The 21,077-nt window shown below is 28.4% G+C and overlaps 1 protein-coding gene across 1 annotated transcript; it reads right to left on the reverse strand.

Moving 5' to 3' along the window:
• Positions 1 to 902: 902 nt before the first annotated feature.
• On the reverse strand, positions 903 to 15,361 carry LOC100199986 (glutathione hydrolase 1 proenzyme). The gene is made up of 10 exons (XM_065795789.1): positions 15,166 to 15,361; positions 10,369 to 10,617; positions 10,190 to 10,246; positions 9,689 to 9,893; positions 9,396 to 9,512; positions 7,985 to 8,309; positions 7,718 to 7,908; positions 7,253 to 7,481; positions 6,776 to 6,953; positions 903 to 1,269 (listed from the first exon to the last, which is right to left on the reverse strand). Exons 1-10 carry the CDS (start codon positions 15,239 to 15,241, stop codon positions 1,172 to 1,174), a joined length of 1,725 nt encoding a protein of 574 aa, XP_065651861.1. The 5' UTR covers positions 15,242 to 15,361; the 3' UTR covers positions 903 to 1,171.
• Positions 15,362 to 21,077: the final 5,716 nt, after the last annotated feature.

Here is a 21,077-nt window from a genome sequence, read left to right on the forward strand (position 1 = left end):
AACTTTAAAGTTTGCTCCATATCTGAAAGTTATCTTAAATACCAAAAATCCTGGATCCGTCACTGGATATCATGATGAGATTCAAAAATTAAAACTTACTATTTGGACATTAAAAGAGAAAAACTTAACTTTTGCTGTGCTTTTTAACTATTGTATAAAGTTCTGCTATAAACTAAGTTTATTTTCCAAAGTTATGATACCATAATAATATCATTACTGATATCATAGCATGAGAAGGTTTTGATATCATTCTAATATTAAATTGATATCGCGTCTTGACTGGGAAGTCTCTTGATATATTATGTTCATTTTATTATTATTACAACTATTATTACTATTATTATTATTATAATTATCATAGACTCTATTATAGAACTATTTATTATAAACTATTCATTAAATTTCATTAGAAATTTTCAGTTATTTGTAAGTTTTCATAATATTGCGTATATAATTATAATTGTATATAATAGGATAAGTATAATGCTTTCTGTACAATCCTTGAATGCAATGGAATTAAATTTGAATGATCATTTAATGATCGGTAGATGATCAACGGATGATCACGTTCTTTTATTCGTAATAAGTAGTCTATTGGGAGTACTCTATAATTTTAATTTAAATAATTTTTTTATAAATAGTTTTTTTTTTTAAGTTATTTATGTGCTACCAGAAATCCTTATGGTCTTATCACGGAGCACCGCGGGAGAGAATTTGACTAGAAGTTCGCGCCTCCTTCCAAACCAATGTCGCTTATTGGGCTAGAGCCGGCGTCGAACCTCGGACCTCTGGGTTCTAAGCAAAAACTCTAAACACTGCGCCACGGCTGCTCGTTTGGGTTGTTTATTCTCGGTTGCGCCATGGTAGTTCGGGTTGTTTATTCTTTAAAAGCCATACAACAGTTTTTAAAAGACCAAGTAATAATTTTTTTATTAACTGAGTATTTTTTACCCGGGTACAAAATTGTACTTTTAGAGTGCTGAATAGTATTTTTTTTACCGTTTTTAGACCAAGTTACATTGAAATCGACTTCTCTTTCAATTTGGTAGCATTATTTCTTATAAACTCGCGTAAAATGATTGACATCAGATTAAAAACTTTTTTAAGCTTAGTTAAATGCATCGTTACCAACCTGTTGAATCGTTATCAACTTGCTGAATTGTTACCATTGCTACCAGCCTGCTGAATTTCCTCCTTTTCTATAATCACTATCTGCGCATAGTTCTCCATCAAAACGAACAATAGCTTGGACTACACCCATTATCTCATCTATTCAAAAAATTAAAAAATGACTTTGATTTTTCTCCGTAAAACAGTTTTATACATCTATGTTTATATATATATATTAAATATTTATTTTAATATATATATATATATATATATATATATATATACACATAGTATATATTTATTATAAACATATTTATATGTATATATATATGTATATATATATATATATATATATATATATATATATATATATATATATATATATATATATATATATATATATATATATATATATATACTATATATACTATATATACTATATATACTATATATACTATATATACTATATATACTATATATACTATATATACTATATATACTATATATTTATTATACATAAGCTTATTTATGTTTGTTTGGTGATTGAACATTCTAATCAATATATATATTATATTTGTGGCTGCTTAAATCTACTTTTTTCAAAAAAAATGTTGTTTTAAAAAAGATGAAACAATCTTTTTAACTGGGTAAGATTACATAGAAATTTTTTTTTAATTGATTTTTTGAGAAAATTCAACAAGAAAAATATCAATAAGCAATCTAAGCAGTTTGTTAGTTATAAAAGGCATTATGACTGTATATAATTTTGAGTAAAAGTCGTTTTTTGAATGTTGATGACTTTTAGTAAAGATTGGTTTTGGACTGTTGATGGATTTTAATAAAGGTAGGTTTTTGACTGTTGATGATTATATATATTATTATAGTGCCAATATATATAATAAATAAAAATTCAATAAAAAAATTTGAAAAATTTTTTTTTTACCTACCGGGGAACTGGTTCTTTTAGGAAGATGTCAGATTGTAAAAAATCACAAATTTAAAAAAGTCATATCTCAGTGAGTTTAGTTTGATTTTGATGTTCTTTGTGTCTAACAAATAATAAAAAAAAGGTTACATGATTGGCGTTAAAAAATTGAGATTACACCAGGGCTGATGACGCCAGGGGGTCAGGGGGTCACTGCCCCCTCCCCTTACTTTTTCTATAAAAGATTTTTTTTTTAACAAAGGTTTTGAATTTTTAAGATATGGAGGACCTTTTTTAGTAGTTGATGATTGTGCTCCCCACAACTCCCTGAACTTTGAGAACCGTATCGTCTGCCCTGTATATTTAGAAATGCAAAGTTCGGAAAAGTTGTTGGTTATTTTTAAATAACTATTTCTATATTTATTACATTGTACAGAAATATTGTTTGTATTTACTTGTATTCACCAGTTATCTCTACATTTATTGCATTGTACAGAAGTGTACATTATTTTCTACGTTTACTACATTAGTAAAAAAGTGTATTTTGCGCAAAATGTACATTATACACACTTCTGTACTAATGTACTATTCTGTATGTACTCTGGAAAGAATACAATACATCACATTCTGAAATAATTTTTGTATTTAAATATATGTTTTTGTTTATTCATACTAGCAATCAATAAAACTGGAAATAAATTACTTCCGTAAGTGCATTTGTCTCATACAAGAATATGCAGTACAAAAGTACTTTACTTCAGGTTTAGTTGATTTCCAGTTTGGTTAGTGGCTAGTATTTATTTAATAATAATAGGAAGAATGAGTGCTCCTAAAATTACTAGATTCAATTTGGATAAAAAAGAGTCAAAATTTTCACTGTATTTGGGTGGAATGATTTTAATCCTTCAGAAGTAAGGTATCTTGAGAAAGGGTCTTTTAATACAAGAAAGTTTGCTCATTGAAAAAGATATTGACAAGTATGTAATGAAAAGTTAAATTTAAAGATTGCAGAAATATTGTTTGTATTTACTTGTATTCACTTTGTTTTATTTTTAAGGAGGCTTATGTCTGTAAGAGAACTTAGTGCACAATTAGCAGACTTGGTTCTTCAACAGTGGACAAGATTGAATGCTCTTTTCAAGTTTCCTGTGGTAATAAATATCTTTGGTACAAAAAATAGAATTAGCCTGGAATAAATTTAGTCATATTTCTAGAGGAAAAGCAGCCCAAAAAATTGTTTCTACCTGGGAAATCAAATTAGATCAATTGGTTGACATTACATCTTGTAAATGTGAAATCACTTTATGTAATGAAAAGTGCTCAAAATTAAATAGTTGTCTAGATTTTGCACATATTCAGTATACTTGTTCGAGGGGAAAAAAGATTCCAAAAAGTGAACTTATTTGGTTTGAAAGCTGAAAGAGAAAAAACTGGGTCACTATTAAAATATCAAATGACTTGTAAAGATACTAAGGAAACAGTTAGAAATGTTTCTTTAGAGAAGAGGAAGCTGAAAAAAAAGTCAAGTCTAGAAAAACAAATTAGAAAAAAAGAAGAGGAAGAAACTTCAAAAAATAAAGATTATGTTGAGTCTTTCATACGCAGGGGTGCCCAAAGCATTTTTTTGGTCTTTGAGATAAATAACTTCCAGACATGGAGCGAATTCCAAACATTTATATGTTTATACTTATGTCAAATAAGGATGCTTTGCAAAATATTGCGATGAATGGAGCTTGGGAACAAAAAAGCCCCAAAAATTTAGCCCCCCCCCTCGTGCCCTAAACTTGAGAGCAACAAGTTGATGGAATATTTTTTGTATTATTTTCAACTAGACTTATATTCATCGATAAATTTTAAGTTTCATAGTATTATCTCTCAGAGTTCAAAAATTATGACAATATAAAATTTGCAACCCCCTCAAATTGAGGGGGTTTAAACTTTATATGGTCATAATTTTTGAACGCTAAAATATTTTACTATGAAATTTAAAATTTATCGATCAATATAAGTCTAGTTGAACATAATACAAAAAATATTTTATCAAATTGTTGCTCTCACGTTTGGGGCAGGTGGGGCTAAATTTTTGGGGCTTTTTTGTTCCCAAGCTCCAATCACCGCATTTTTTTTGCAAAGCATCCTTAATTGACATAAGTATAAACATATAAATGTTTGGAGTTTGCTCCATGTCTGGAAGTTTGCTATCTCAAAGACCAAAAAATGCTTAGGGGGCCCTGTTCATACGTGACGATAATTTAAATAGAATAGAAATGGAAGATGAACCTGCTTCAACAGATAAATGGAAACTAAATTTTATGTCCATTAGTAGTACTGCTGAAGCTTCTTTGAGATTTAATATTTCACCAGCTGCAACATCAGCAGTAGTTTCAGCTTTTCTTCAAGACCTTATTCTTTGTAATTTTTTTACACCTGAAATGTCCTACTTGACTGTAGATCCCAAGAAAGTTGTTAGAGCTAAGAAAGCAGTAATGACTAAAGTAAAGACATCGGAAGAAATGAAGTTTCAATTACAACCTATCAAAGGTATATTTGCTGATAGCAGAAAAGATTTTACCAGAGTTTTTAAGCACAACCCTGTAATAAAACGATTTCATCAAAGGGTTGTGAAAGAAGAACACATTACTGTTACTTCTGAACCTGACGGTCACTATATTACACATTTTACATCCATGAAGGCAATACCTCCTAATAAACCTGCTAAACAAGCAGCTATTGGGATATTTAACTGGATGGTTCCTCGGGGAGTACATAAATCTCTAGAAGTAATAGGAGGAGATTCAACAAACGCTGTAACTGGTTCAGGGAAAGATGGAGGTTTGTTGACAAATCTTGAACAATTGTTGGGTCGAAAGTGTTTCTGGTCTATTCGTGTGCTACATTGCAATGAGCTTCCTTTGAGGCACATTATTGTTACTCTGGATGAACCCACCAATTCAAATGTTGGTTTCACTGGACCAATTGGAAAGCTCTTTTAAAAGTAAACAGTATGGAAAAACTTGATACATTTGAACTTATTGCGCAGTTGGAACCATTAATCCAGATCCCTGAAAAAAATTCTAAGTTTAATGTCAACAGATTCAGCTCTCTGCTATAAACTGATTACATGTTTGGCTACAGGCAAGATGGACTCAAATCTTAAAATGGCTAAGTGTGTCAATCTTTCCTATAGCAAATGGCTTACTACTGGAGAAGCTATTATTTTTCTCCATATGAGTAACCATGACTTTATTGATGATGTGCTAAGAAGATTTCACTTAATTATAAAATGGGTAGTTCAAGTGTATTTTCACATGTGGTATAAAATCAAAATGAAACACAGTATTGTTGAGGCCCCGGAACAATAGTAACATTGTTAATACTGCTAAGAAAACAGGAGGATGAGATAAAAGAAATTGTTACTTCCTACATAAAAAGTGGAGCTTATTTTGCTGATTCTGAATCTTTGATTATTTCCCTTATAGCAAGCTCAGATAAAGAATCTAGGAGGTTTGCCATTAAAACCATCAAAGAGATACGAAAAAGTTCGGAGTATGGAGACGCTCGATTCAGGACAAGGAAGAGGGTCCAACTCAATCTGGGAGCTATATCCATACAAAAACTGATCAACTGGGACAAAGAAGATAAATCAGAACCTGTATTTACATGTCAAATACCTACAAAAGATCTAGACAATTTCTTAGAGATACCTTTTGAAGCACCCTACTTTCCCCTACACACACAATCTTGCGAATGAGCGGTAAAAGAAGTGACAGATGCATCTGCATCTGTTTGTAGATTTGAGAGAAGAGATGGATTTATCAGGGCTAGGTTGGCTCATAGACTATTAGTGCCTAAGCTGCACTCTAAAAAAGATCTAAGAAACATTTTTTAAAACGACACTTAAATTTGATTATTTATACAGTAAATATATGTTTTAACATGAATATGTCACTATGCCAAACAAATAGTTAATATTAATATCATTAGTTTTTTTCTTTTTCATATCTGACATCTTAAAAATAAACAAATTCTCTGGTAGGTAGGGAATTTTTATTTCTTTCTAATTTTTTTTTATTATTACTGAATATTACTTGAAGTTTCTAAAAAATAAAAAAAAGGTCTGGTAACCCCCCGGGCTTCCAGCTCGTCGGCCCTAGTTTAATCTTGGTTTTTCGATGCCAATCATTTCCCTAGTTTTTTTTTCATGTGTTATACACAAACAATTCACAGATGTTCACTGAGATATAATTTTTTTAATTCGAAAACTTTACGTTCTGATATACGGATTTTTACGATTTTACGATGACAAAAAAAACCGTTCCCCGGTAGGTAAAAAAAAATTTTTTTCAAATTTTTTTCCGAATTGTTATTTATTATATATATTGGCACTATTATATTGATGCTAGAAGTTTCTTTGCTCATTTTTTTTTAAGTGACGTACCCTAATATATATATATATATATTTATATATATTTATATATTTATATATATATATATATTTATATATATATATGTATTTATATATATATATATATATATATATAAATATAATTTTTAAACTAATAAATATATATAAATAAAACAATTATGGTCATTATATATTATTTTACATTATATATTTTAGTTTTGCCTTTATTTAACTTCGCTTGAATGACCTTTAAATTTGACTCAAGTTACAATTTAAGTTATTTAAAAGACTTAAAGACATTACAATAAAAAATAATACTGTAATATAAGATTTACCGTTCAAAGTTTTAGTACTATTGTTATAAACTCCTTGATACCTCATGATATTTCGAAGAAGCTCTAAAGAAAATCTTTCTTCTGCATAAATTGTAGGTGGAAAAAGTTGACAATGTAGCCGAGGTCGAGATATCGCAACTCGAATGTTATCTTGGAAGTATAGCCAATTTACAATAACCTGTAAATAAGTAATTCAGTTCATTTAATTGGTTCATGTTTGAAAATAGTTAACTAAATGCTTTGAGTTATGCAAAACATTTTATACATTATAAAGTGTTAATATTAATAGTTTTTTTTAAATTCAGCGTCTGTTTTTTATTTGAAACTTTATATTTAAAATAATATATGTAAAAGAATATATTTATGCAAACTTTATCATTATTTATTATTATTAAACAAATTTATATTTAAAAGAATATATTTATACAAACATGTATATAAAAAAGTAAAAACAAAAGTGACAAAAAAGTCTCTCACTTGAATTAATGAAGTGGATATAAAACGACCTCCAGCAGCTCCAAATACTCCAACAACATCTCCTTTTTCATCAAGCATAATAATGGGTGACATTTGAGACGAAGGACGTTTACCAGAATGCGGATAATCTGGTTTAATGCTATACTGATTACGCCACTCTTTATAAAATTCAATGGCGTCGTTATTATAAATTATTCCTAATTCAGGGGACATAATACGTGCTCCAAAACTAATAAAATTTGAAAGTCAAAAAATTTTAAAACATTACATCAGAAAATTCTCAAGTACCCATTCAAAGTTTGCTCAATAAATGTATATGCAAATACACTTATATTTAATTCACGTATATATACAGAAGTACATATATACATATATATATATATATATATATATATATATATATATATATATATATATATATATATATATATATATATATATATATGTAGATTATATCATACATACTAATTATTTATTGATGTTGTTCCGCTGATAGCATTGCCATGGTTGTCAACTATTGAAATATGCGAAGTGCCTTGTTTATTAAAAGGTGCAAGTTTATTGTAAGGGCCATAGTAACTAAATGGATGTGATATATTATCAATAAATCGAAAACGTTTCATAGCAATTGAAGGATCAACCATATAATTTTCAACCTAAAAAATTTGAATAAGTTTTGTATGACTTGGGTCAAGTTTGCTCACATAAATTTACTAATTGGAATATAATTACATATTTAGCAGTTGAGCTAAACTTTGGATCTTGTAAGAAAGTGTACGGTCCATACGAAAGCTTTATTGCTTCAATCATTTTATGATAGATCAGAGCAGGCTTTTTATGCAAATCATCTTTAGTCCAGTTGAATGCATCAATTATTTTCAAAGCAAGTAATACTAAAGGTCCACCTGACGGAGCTGACGTAGTGAGAACTGTTAAATTACGAATCTTAGTTATTAATGGCTTTCTAGTTACAACACGATAGTTACTCAAATCCTTCAAAGTAATAGATCCACCGTTAAGTTTGACATCTTTTACAATTTGTTGTGCAATTTTACCTCTAAAAATATTTTATTTTCAGAATTGATTTTATAATATGAAAGTTAAAATATAATAATGGTTTCCTGGTAATTAGAAATAGTTTTACAATAATTTAATAAAAAATGAATGAAACCTCTTTGATGAATACAAATTGTATTATATGTATATACCTGTACATATGTGTATTAATGCAGGTACGTATGTGTATTAATGAAACAAATGAACTTTGGTAAAAAGGCTTTTTTACAAATATTGATTTTATTAGTGTTTTTGTTTTTAAAAAAAAATTATAACAAATGGTTTTGTAACCCATTGAGTTTAATTAATAAAAAGAAAACTGTAATTTCATTGTATTCGCATTTGAAGTTAGGAGGGTGTGAAGTAGTAGCGGGGTATTAAACAGCTATTGCTTCCACTCTACTGCAGTTTTTTGCAAAACATTCTCATTATTACAAGGGGATTAGGGCACCTCTAAAATCTTTTTCAAAAACAAAAATATTGAAATTGAGTGTTATTTATTTGTATAGTCATATATTATTATATTTATAACATCAACCAAGAAACAGTATGCATTCTTTTTTGTATACTGCTTCTTGGTTAAAAGGATAAAGTATCTTAAGTTAAAGTTAGGAAGCGAGGCTGGTTGTGCAAATTTTACTAAATCTAGCAAACCTCACAAGCATGCGTCGGATTTATAAAATTATTTTAACATTAAAAAGATAATAACCTGCAAAAAAATTTTTAAATAAAGAATCTTTTTTTTTGAAATGTTTGAGAAAACTTTGCTTAATGTTTCAGAAGCTGCTCAACCTGTCTCAGCGGAGTATGTTAAGCATCTGTGAAGAGCAGGTGGTAAGCAATAAACGAACTAATGCATTTGCATTATATAAAACTTGGATAAATCTTAAATAAAATTACTGTCAACAGTAAGCGTGTCAAAAATTTCAAAACCTTTTAATGTAAATATTTTAATGATACAAATAAGATTTGAATAAAACTAAAAAAAATAAAAAGAGTTACAAATATTATTATAACTTGAATCCAATAACAAAAAACAAGTTTTGATTGGTTTATATTAATAAATGTGTTACTATAATAAACTTACTTATAAAATATGCCGTCATCACATGATTTAGAAATCTTTTCAAAAGTCTTTGCCAGTAATGGTCTTTTTATTATTTCACCAAATTTAAGTTTGTGACCGTTTAGCTCAACTAGAGACCTTACAAATAATTACAAATATATAAAAATGCATAAAGTTATAAATAATAATATAAAGTTATAAAGGCTGCATTTAAAGACTGTAAATATAAACATAAAGACTGGACTTAGGTCAGAACAATAACTTGGAGTTAAAGTTTGAAAATACTTTATGAGTTACCAAAAGTTGATACATACCTGAAAGAGGCATCGTCTATTAAATTTATTTGATTAATTGCATTATTTAATGCAGCCCCAATTGGGACACCTTTGTGAGCGTATTTTATACATGGTTCCCAAAGCTTTTCCCATGATATTTTTTTACTACCAAATTTTTTCCATAATGAGAAAAGTCCTTTTAATACTCCAGGTATCAAGATTTGCTGACCAGAGCGTGATGTTTCTATAAACCATTTATAAATATGAAATAAGTAGCTTTGACGCAAATTATTAAGAAAATAAATAAATCGTAATTTATCTTATAAGCTACAATTATGCAACAAAACGCTTTTTTGAATTTTTAAAAATTAGCTTATGATAAATACTAAATTTTTTTAATTCTAAAATGCTTTCCTTAACACCAAGGTAAAAAAAAAGGTATAAGGAAAAAGGCAATAATTATACAAGACACTTATTCGAGTATTTACTGTAAGTACAAATAACAGTTGAAAGTTTTTAGTGAAAAAGAAAAAGTTTTACTGTTTAAGAAAAATTCACGAGGTAAAGTCTCTCGAAAATCAAATGCTTTAGATTTCCCTAAAAAATAAATTATTTGTTCAGGAAAAAACATTCTTAATAAATAAGTTTTAATAAATAGTATAAAAACCAGTTTTATTGGGTAAATATTTTTAAATCAAGTTTTAGAACAAATTCTTAACCTGTTTTACGACTATAATATATAATAAATCCTCCACCACCCAAACCAGTAGAATGACTGTTTACTATCTCTGTACAACAGTGAGTGGTGATAAAAGCATCTGCAGCATTTCCTCCCTTTTTTATGATATCGACTCCGATTGAGGAGCATAATTTGCTGTCTGCAGCAACAGCAGCTTTTTTAAATCGTAAAGGTGACGTGGTCTTTAAATTTGGTTGGTTAAAACCAATCCAGTTTCGTTTATGGAAATCTGTAAATAGAATTTTATAAATCTACAAACTTTGTTTTGTTAATTTCATTCGTAATTATAAAATGGTAGTCATAAATATTGTTTACTAGCTGGAGTTACCCGGCGTTGCCCGGGCCAATATTTAAACTGGCTTACCTGATATCTGTACACAAAAATGGGCCCAAAAATGGGCCCAAAAAATGGTCCCCCCTGACCCCGGGGTCATAGGGGCCCATTTTTAGGCCCCCTTGACCCCGGGGATCGGGGTACGTGGTCAAAACCCAGCTAAGAACCTTCTCCCCCTCGAGGACTACCCCCATGCCAAATTTCATCGAGATCGGTCCGGCGGTTAGGATTTCTATAGAGAACAAACGAACACACACACAAACACACATTGCGCTTTATATATATTAAGATTACTAAAATATGCTTCTGCAGTTGCTATTTTAATTACTAAAATATACATACTTACACTAGGTCCGAAATACATTTTTTTTTACCCGAAGATATACCGTAGATGGCAAAAAAATGTATTTTTTTGCCATCTACGGTATATCTTCGGTAACACGACTTTCAATAGTAAATATAATTCAATCAAAAAGATTTTTTAAATAAGACGTTACTTTTTTTTTTCTTTTTTTTGTCCTGATTTATGTGGACATTTTTCGTGCGCAAAATATTAAGTTGATAAATTTCTGAAAATATAAAAATTCATCTTTTAAAATAAATTTTAAAAAACGTTTTAATTTATTTTTGTAAATTTGTATCTATCTACCACAGTTACAACATGATAAACAATAAAAAAAAAAGTTGAAAAATTAAAATATTACAAAAAGATTGAAAATGATTCAAAGTAGCGTTGATGATGATTGAAATAAAAAAATAAAGTAAGTTAAAATAGCGGAAATTATCGATAATCATTGTTAATAAAATTATTTAAAATTTAAGATCACATTAATGCAGTACTTCTTAATGTTTGAGCTATCTTCGTGAAATGGAGCAAACTCCGTTCATTTATTTATACTTAAACCAAATAAGGATGCTTTTTAAAATATTGCAATGATTAGAGCCTTTAAATAAAAAAGCCCTAAAATGTTGGTTTTAACTGCCCAAAACGAGAGCAACAAACTATTTAAGTATTTTTTTAATACTATTCTCAAATAATTTTATATTCTTTGATAAATTTTATACATTTTACAATTTATCTTTTAGCGTTTAAAAATTGACTTTACAAAGTTTGACAATATAAAAATTGACTATATAAAGGAACCTCTTCAACTTGAGGGGGTTGCAAGTTTTACAAGGCTTTAACTTTTTAATGTTAAAAATTATTTCCATGAATTAAAAAATAAAATACAAACTAAAATACAACAAAAGAAAGGCAACTATGAAAGTTATAGACCACAGAAAATTGCTTTATATATATATATATATATATATATATATATATATATATATATATATATATATATATATATATATATATATATATATATATATATATATATATATATATATATATATATATATACATATATATATATATATATATATATATATATATATATATATATATATATATATATATATATATATATATAATGCATTATTTATAAAAAAATTGTTTTTTTTTTCATAAGTAATGTATTGTTTATAGAAAAAATAATGCATTACTTATAGTTTTTTGTGGACTATAACTTTCATAGTTGCCTCTCTTTCGTTGTATTTTAGTTTTATTTTAGTTTGTACTTCATGTTAGTTTTTACTTATTTTTTTATTTTATTTATTATTCATTTAGTTTGTATTTATACTTCATTAATAAAGTTTAAATAATTAATGACTACTTTTTCAATATTAACTATTAAATTTTAAGCTAAGAAATTTTATTGACAAAAGTTAAAGACGTGTAACGATATTATTAAATTATTTACCTTGAAACTTTTAAATTAAATTTTCAAAATTGTTATTTAAAATCTAAATATACCATGTTCAAGTCCATGTTAAGTAAAAGCCGTTTCAATTCATCTTTACAATTCCCTAAAGTGCTATGCAATTTAAGACAAAGTTTGCTTTTTATTCAAAAGAAAATTTTCCAAATAAAAAATCCATGATATTAAATTTGGTAAGAGCTTATTTTAAGATGGAGTATAAACCGTTTTAAGAAGTGGGTCATTCCGTATAAGATTGTTATAATTCAAAAATTTCTAAACTGAATATTAGAAATAGATTTTTAAAATTAAATTAACAGACACATTAGTGAATCTAAAAAAATATCTTCACTTTGTCATTAAGGCCGTCTCAAAGGAGGGTTGGTGTAGGGTGTCCCACCCCCCTTCCCCCACCCCACCCCAAAGTTGTCATAAGCATTTGAGTTGGCACATTGAACAAGTTTTGAACTATAGTTGGCAAATTGCAAATATTGAGGACTTTTTTTTTTTATTTTTAATTTTAGTGCTTTTAGTTCACAAAAAAATACATACACCCCCCTCCCTATTAAAGACCTTTTCGGGACGGTCTTGTCCGCCATTTATTTTTATGCATGTGTAGGAGATATTTAAAATTTGGTAGCCATTTTTAATATTTTATGATATAAAAAACATAGATTTCTTATTATGGAGTTGTGCTAAACGTTTTTAATTTTTTTTTCAATTTTCAATTCTCAGAATAAACATTAGTGATTAAATAAGTTTGTTAATAAGTGATATTATTATCTCACTTATTAGTTGGTATGTTACTAAAAAGAAAAAAGGCGTTTTTCACTGTCACGACAATTTTAACAAATTTAGTTCTTTTATACAACCTAAATTTAATATTTTTTTTAATTAGAAAATATTTAGCAAAAGCATTTTAGTCGAAATGAATATGCATGTAAAAAAAAGTTTATTATATCCTTGTCTGGAAAAAAGTAAAATGCAATTTCTTTTTTGTCACGACCGCGACGTAACGATGTTTTGATGTTTAAAGGCGTCGTTTCGATGTTTAAATGCATCGTATAGATTTTCAAATGCGTCAAAGGAGAAGATTTAATTCGAAAAACTAAAACGCGCGTTATAAAGAGTAATTTAAACAATTGATATAACTGTATATTTAAAGTTTATGAACCAATTTAAAATAAAACTCATATGACATATTCTTCATAAAAATACAGGGAACTTTTAAATATTAAAACAATGCCCAAATCACACATACAAGTTTGTAAAGATTATAGAGAAAGAAAGAAAACTGAATTAAAAGAAATAGAAAAAAAACAAAGTAATATACGTCGCCAACAATGAACGCCAGACCAAGAATTGAAAAATAAGGAGCTTGCTAAATTACGACACCGTAAACACAGAGATCTTCAAAAAGCTCAAGGTATCATTGATATTCCTTGTTCTTCGTTGGTTTTAGCCAAAACTATTGTTTTACTTATCAAGAACAAGTTCAAAGTGCTTATTGAAGTCAATCTCTAATAACAATCTTCACTGTTGCTGTTTATGGTAAAGATTTGAAAAATATGGTTGCTTATTTAACAGATAAAAAATGATCACAGCAAAACATGCGTCAGTGTTTTGGCAGTTTTATGGAGCTATATGCAAAGATTCGACGGTAATTTTAATATATTTGACTGAAAATAAAATCGATCAACATTATTGTCAACTAAGCGATAACTTACTGCTAGCAGAAAAGGTTGAAGATATACGACTTTATGAGGTTGAAGATATATGATCATTACTGGAAAGTTAGGATATAAAGTTTTTAGCATGAAAAAAATATCACCACTATCAGACGAATAACACATCAAACAAAAAATCGTAATTTAGTTAATTGATTTGTTTAGTTTAATTAAATGTCTTTAATATTGCAATTTAATAAAGTGATTTGTTACGTTTTTTTATTAAAAACTTGTTGATATTTCGTGTATTTTCCTAACGATAACTATAAACATTGTTTAAATTGTTTCTATACTTTTAAAAACTTTGGCAATGCTAAAAAATACCTTAAAAATACCTAAAAAGTAATCTGATAGTACAATATTTTGTCGCGACTTTCTGCTAGCTCTTATTTTATCTAAAACATGAATAAACAAAAAAACAAAAAAACAAAAAAAAAAATTGTATTATAGTTAATATAACATCCTATAAAAAATAATTAAAAAGAATAATTTGTTGAAAGTTTTCTACATAAAAACAAAATTACTTAAACAAGTTCTGTTTCTGTTTTTGTAGCTGTCACGGCCGCGACTGATTATATTTCGACATAGCGATGCAAAATTTACTGTAAATTTTTCAGGAAGTAATATGTGACCAAATGAATAACTTATCAAAAAAAAAAAAAAAAAGGTTAATTAAGTTCCTTGCTTATATTTTCACCTTTTACAGTAGAAATGTTACGACCGCGATTACATGGAATGACCCAAGTGTTTGTTTTTACTATAAGAAAATATTTGTGTTTTTACTATTTTATATTCTTAATTTTATTTTACAGTAATGTATTTGTTGTGAAACAGTTTATTGTATTTAAAGATCATTTTGAATAAAGTTTAATTTCTATTGGTATTTCAAACAATAATCAAATTAGTTACCATACTTCTGGTGAAACAACTTGCCAAACAAACGTCAATAAATAGCACACATGCAACATAAAAATAAAGTTCGTTTATCATTTTTAAATTTTTTTGTTTATTTTTTTTTAACAATAAAAAATAAAAAGGTGCGAATGCAGAAAGTAAATTAAAAAAAAAAAAAAAATGTGCGCAATGCTCAGAAACATTTTATCTATTTTTAAAGCTATACCTTATATTAATGTATATCACAGCAATCTAAACTACAGGTCTTTCTACTGTGTGAACTGTGTATCTGGTTGTACCACAATTATTTACTAAAAAGAAACCAGATTTACTTTTAAAGTATTTTAGTATTTTAACTTTTGAAAATTGTTTTTTTTTTTAATGTAACTTTTGGATTTGAATGTGAATTTTGAATCCAAAAGTTTAGTTAGATTACCTAATTTAGATATTAGATATGTTATTATTTCTAAATGCAATCAATAGGCAGCTTTTTCGATCTAATAATCATTAATTAAAGCACGATAAGTTTTGTCGCATAACATCATTATCATAATGGTATGGTATATCATATGATATGGAACAAAACAACGTCGCATAAACCATAATTATAATGGTGTAAAATATCCTCAATATTGACTTACACAAAGGTATTTCAAAAATTGATATTTCTGACCGCTTTCCTATGTTCTTAACAACTGACCACAACCATTGATCTCAAAATATAATTTTATATTTTGAGATAAGTGGCTCTCAAATAAGATTAATTCAAACCAAACAATTAACGGGTGATGCGGAAGTTATCGGAAAAATCGTAGTTTCATTATTTGAGCATAATAATTAGTTTTTGGGGTTTATCTTTGATTTTTTCAATCAGTTTTTGTGGTAAAATAAGGTTAAATGCAGCTAAACGAGAATCTTTTCGAAAGCGGCTTAAAATGTTTTTTGTAAATAAACCTAATATAAAAAAAAAAAAAAAATTGTAAATCATTTTGAAAAGGAAGGATTTCCTCGAAGTACAATATATAATAACCTAAAAAGACTTGAAACTGTTCAATCTTTTTCTGATAGAAAGCACCCTGGTCGTCCGACATCCTGGACTAGAGAAAAGAAAGCCGAATTAACGAGACTTGTCAACAATCGAAAAGGGGTCAGTCAGAGAAAAATAGGTATTAAATTCGGTGTAAATCAATCGACAATTGGTCGTCAGTTAAAAAAAATGAATATTAAATATAGAAAACGTGCGGCCGTGGCGCAGTGGTTAGAGCGCTTGCTTTATAAGTAGGAGATCCAGGTTTGAAACGAGCTCTGGACAAATTTTCGCGTCATGGTAAGGAAGGAGGCGTGAACTTCCTGGTTAAATGCACTTCCGCGGTGTTCTGTGACAAGACCGTAAGGACTTCTTGGGGCACCTAAAAAAAAAAACGTGAAAAGACTTCAAAATACACCATAGAACAACAAATAAAGGCAAAGAAAAGAAGCAGGAAACTAGTTAACCAACTCTATAACACAAAATCGCTTCTAGTCATCGATGACGAAAAATACTTTTGTTTTGCAGGGGACAACATGCCTGGAAATTCTGAATACTACACAAACAACAAAAAGACATGCACAGAAAGTGTTCGTTTTATAGGAAAAGAGAAATTTCCAAAAAAAATTTTAATGTGGATAGCCATATCTGACCATGGTATGTCCGAGCCATTGTTTCGCACTTCCAAGGCTGTAGCGATCAATTCATCAGTCTATATAAATGAATGTTTAGAAAAAACGACTTCTTCCATTTATTCACAAGTATCATGGAGACTTTAACTATTTATTTTGGCCAGATTTAGCAAGTTCTCATTATTCTAAAGATTCTCTAAATTGGATGAACCAATATGTCTATTACGTTGATAAAGAATCCAATCCCCCAAATGTGCCTCAAGCACGACCAATTATAAATTTTTGGGGACATTTGGCACAGAAGGTTTACGAGGGAGATCGGCAAGCTTCAAAAGAGCAAGTTTTGATTGATCGTATTAAACTAAAACTACAAGAAATTGATTTAAACTTTTTACAGTCGCATATGAAAGGCGTCAGAGCAAAATTGAGATCAATTGCAGATGGTGGTGTTTTTTCATATAAAAAATAATATATTTTATTAAAAGATAAATGCTTTATTTAAAAAAAATATAATAGTAGTTTGTTTTTTTATTTATAAATAAGTTGTTGACGTTTTTATTTTGTCCGATAACTTCCGCATCACCCGTTAGACAACGTTTTTTTAACTAAACCAATGTTATTCAGTTTAAATAACAATTATCACTGCGAATTATTTCAATTATCACAAAGAGGCTACATAAAAATATATTTTTCTGGCTATTAATAATAGGAAGAAAATTGGACAGTTTTCATAAAAGTGATGTAAAGTTGTGAATTTTTGCACATGACTTTGCTTTAGTTTCTAAACATTTCAGCCATTATCTCAAAAACCTTAATGATTTAAACCTTATATGATTTATACTAAACCTTATATGATTTATACTAAACCTTATAATATAAGGTTTAGTATAAATCATATAAGGCTTATATGATTTATACTAAACCTTATATGATTTATACTAAACCTTATATGATTTATATTAAACCTTATATGATTTATACTAAACCTTATATGATTTCCAAACTACAAAATAAAAGCTTTCATTAGCTGCAATTCTTAAGTTTTAAAAGTTTCTTGTTTTAAAAGTTTTAAAAGTTTCTCTGCAATTCTTAAGTTTTAAAAACTTCAGCGGCTTTTGAAAAAAACGAATTTTAAGATTGCCATCTTGATGTTATAGTCTAAGAATTTGGAATTGAAAAATTAACAAATACCCATGTTACAAATATGATTTATTTACAAACAAAAAGATTGTTTAAAATATCATCAGCTGATGCACTTCTGCACATACATGAGCGTTTAGAATGCCCTCTATCAAACAGTTTTAGCCAAATAAACGCCTTTTGCTCTGTTCTTCTGCAACTAATGGGTCATTCTCTTTTGAAGCAACCTTCTATATTGACCAATTGATTAATTTTCTTAATAGTTTTTCCCTGAAGTATTTGAGACGCTTATAATTAGCTTCCATTCCTTCTTCACTCCAAGATTGCAAACCGGTGGAATCATTTATTTCTATCAACTTCCAGCAATGAGCAAAAACTATGTGCAGCGTTGGAGTTATACTTACCCAATAAAATTATTGTAGAATGATTAGCAAGATGTTTAGCTCATGGCACATTTGCTTGTATAGCTCAATATTAATTTTTTTTGCCAGATGACATTGCTCTCAGAATTGTGGAAAGAAGCTTGCCATACTTTTCAACTTAATTGCGGTCAGATTGACTTAATATGTAGTCTGTATTTACCTTTCGCAGTACAATATTATGTAAAGGTTGTCTGGAAACATTTCCAGTTGTTGTATTCCCCCCTTGTCCAGTGGATTTTGCAAAATCTTATTTTATTCCTGTTTTAATTTGGATAATTTCTTGTAGTTTTTCTCTTTCTTCTTTCAGCAATGTTGTGTTTTTGTTTATCTTGGATTCGTTCCAAATTAAGACACCTCCTGCCATGTAGACAACTACCTTTATAAAATGATCAAAGCTCCTGAGCTAATCATATAAAACCTGAATAGACATAACATTCGAACATGCAATCGGACTTGTAGTTTGACGGAGTCAAATGTCGAAATCCTTTCTATTTTTCAAAATGGTCCCGTCCTCTTTACGATATTTACTTTAACACTGTATTGATTTTAATTATGCTTAACAATATTTCCATCTTCCTTCATGCAGTGCATGTCTTTTTTAGATAAAGAAAGAGATTAGATATTTTCATTTGACTCTTTCCCGATTTGAATCATCTATATAAGGTTCGCAACTAGAAAAAGTAAGTCTAGTCACTTGCGGAACATATTTAGTCGTAAATGCCTCAGAGTTATTTTAGATGCTCCCAGAAGTCCTTACGGTCTTATCACAGAGCACCGCGGGAGAGCATTTAACAGAAAGTGTATGCCTCCTTCCGTACCAATGTCGCTTGTTGGGCTGGAACTGGCGTCGAACCTTGGACCTCTGGGTTCTGAGCCAGAAATCCACCCACTGCGCCACGGCTGCTCTAACTTTCCTTTTTAGTATCTCTTTTTGTGTTTTTCGGTGTTGTTTTTTTGTGTCCTTGATATACTTTATGATCTTGTGTATATTTTCAACGGACAAGTCTTACCTAACTGACGTAAAAACATGTATTATGATTTAATATATGAATCCTGAAATTCCAAATACCCAAACTGTATTTAGTGATTTTTTAGTACCAAATAATGATTATTTCATTACTAAGCATTACTTCTAATAAACTTTCTTCATTAGAAGTAATGCAAATGTTGCTAAATTTGATTTTAATAAATTAAAAAAGAATATAATTTATTATTTTTTTATACTAATAAATATAAAGTTTTCAGAACGTCAATAGGCCGGGTGAATAAAAATGAGCAATAGCTTTTACTCAGTAATCGGTCAGCTTTACGAAATGAAAATTTTAGCATTTTTTTTTTAGTTTTTATTCACGTAAAACTGAGCAATTACTGAGTAAATTGCTTAACTTTACGTAAATAAAAATTTAAGGAAAACATTTGAGGTTTTTATTTACGTAAAGCTGACCAATTACTGAGTAAAAGCACTTGCTCATTTTTATTCACCCGGCTTAATACATCAAGGAATTTTTCCTGATCAATTGAAAATTGCAAAAACTTCACCAATTTTTTAATGAAGATGATAGAACTAATGTTAGCGACTATAAACCTATTTCTGTTTTATCTTAAATTTCAAAAGTTTTAGAAAAAATAATGTGTAATAGAGAGTACAACTGTCTACATTTTAATAACCTATTATATAACAACCAATTTAGCTTCAAAAAACACAATTCTACTAAGCATGCAATGATTAAATGCAATGATAAATTTGTACGTGAAATCTCAAATTATTTTAAAAACTCCCAATTTACACTCGGTATTTTATTTAATATCATGCCAGCTTACATTAAAAACTCAAATACTATAGAATAATAGTCCGGTCAAAATAGTCGAAAAAATAGTGGTAGGTTTGCAATAATTCGGATAGAGCTAAAAATTGGTACAGACATTGGGGACATTATTAAAAATAAAATATAAAAAGTCCCCGATAATTCCACATCTGCAAAAAAAGTTATTCAAGGGCAAAGGATAAAAACTTTAGTTTTTTTTGCAGGTGCATTTTACTATATACAGAAACAAAATGTGTTTATGTGGCTTTTCTGTGATCTTGTATAAAAACTAGAAACTATTGCAAAGTTTTAGGGGGTTTATCCATTATTGTTTATCCGTTCTAAAATAAATTACATTTAATTAAAATTAAGTTTTTTAATTGTGATATATTTGTGATAAAAGTTGTGATAAATTAAGAGTGTTAATTAAGTATAACATTAATTTAATAATTTTTTAAAATCTAATAATTTTTTTAAAGCTTTTTTATGACCCCTGTTTTAAAAAATAATTAACAAATGTTCTTTTCATGATTTTTCAAACCAAATTTTTACTTTACACCAAATTACGCGCGTTCAGTTTGACTTGAATAATATTCTGGCTTAAGCAGTTAATGCGTTTGGTTATAGTTAAATATTTCTCATAAGGATTTGTATTATTTAATACTTTTTTAGAAATGTTGCAATTATGTTTTATTTGTAGTAAACTTTTAACAGCAAGTGAAACAGTTGTTGATGAATCGAGGAATGAAGACTTTAATTGATTCTAGTCTCGATAGAAATGACGGGCTCCTTGAGTACCTAAAAGGTTAGAAGTCTGTGACAATTCATGTGCAATGCCGTAAAGTGTATACTCGGCAGTACACACTTTACGGCATTAGTGTTTAAGACAGCAACGTATGGATCAAG

This window comes from Hydra vulgaris, chromosome 04, assembly GCF_038396675.1.
Source record: "Hydra vulgaris chromosome 04, alternate assembly HydraT2T_AEP".
In the NCBI taxonomy this organism is placed as follows: Eukaryota; Metazoa; Cnidaria; class Hydrozoa; order Anthoathecata; family Hydridae; genus Hydra; species Hydra vulgaris.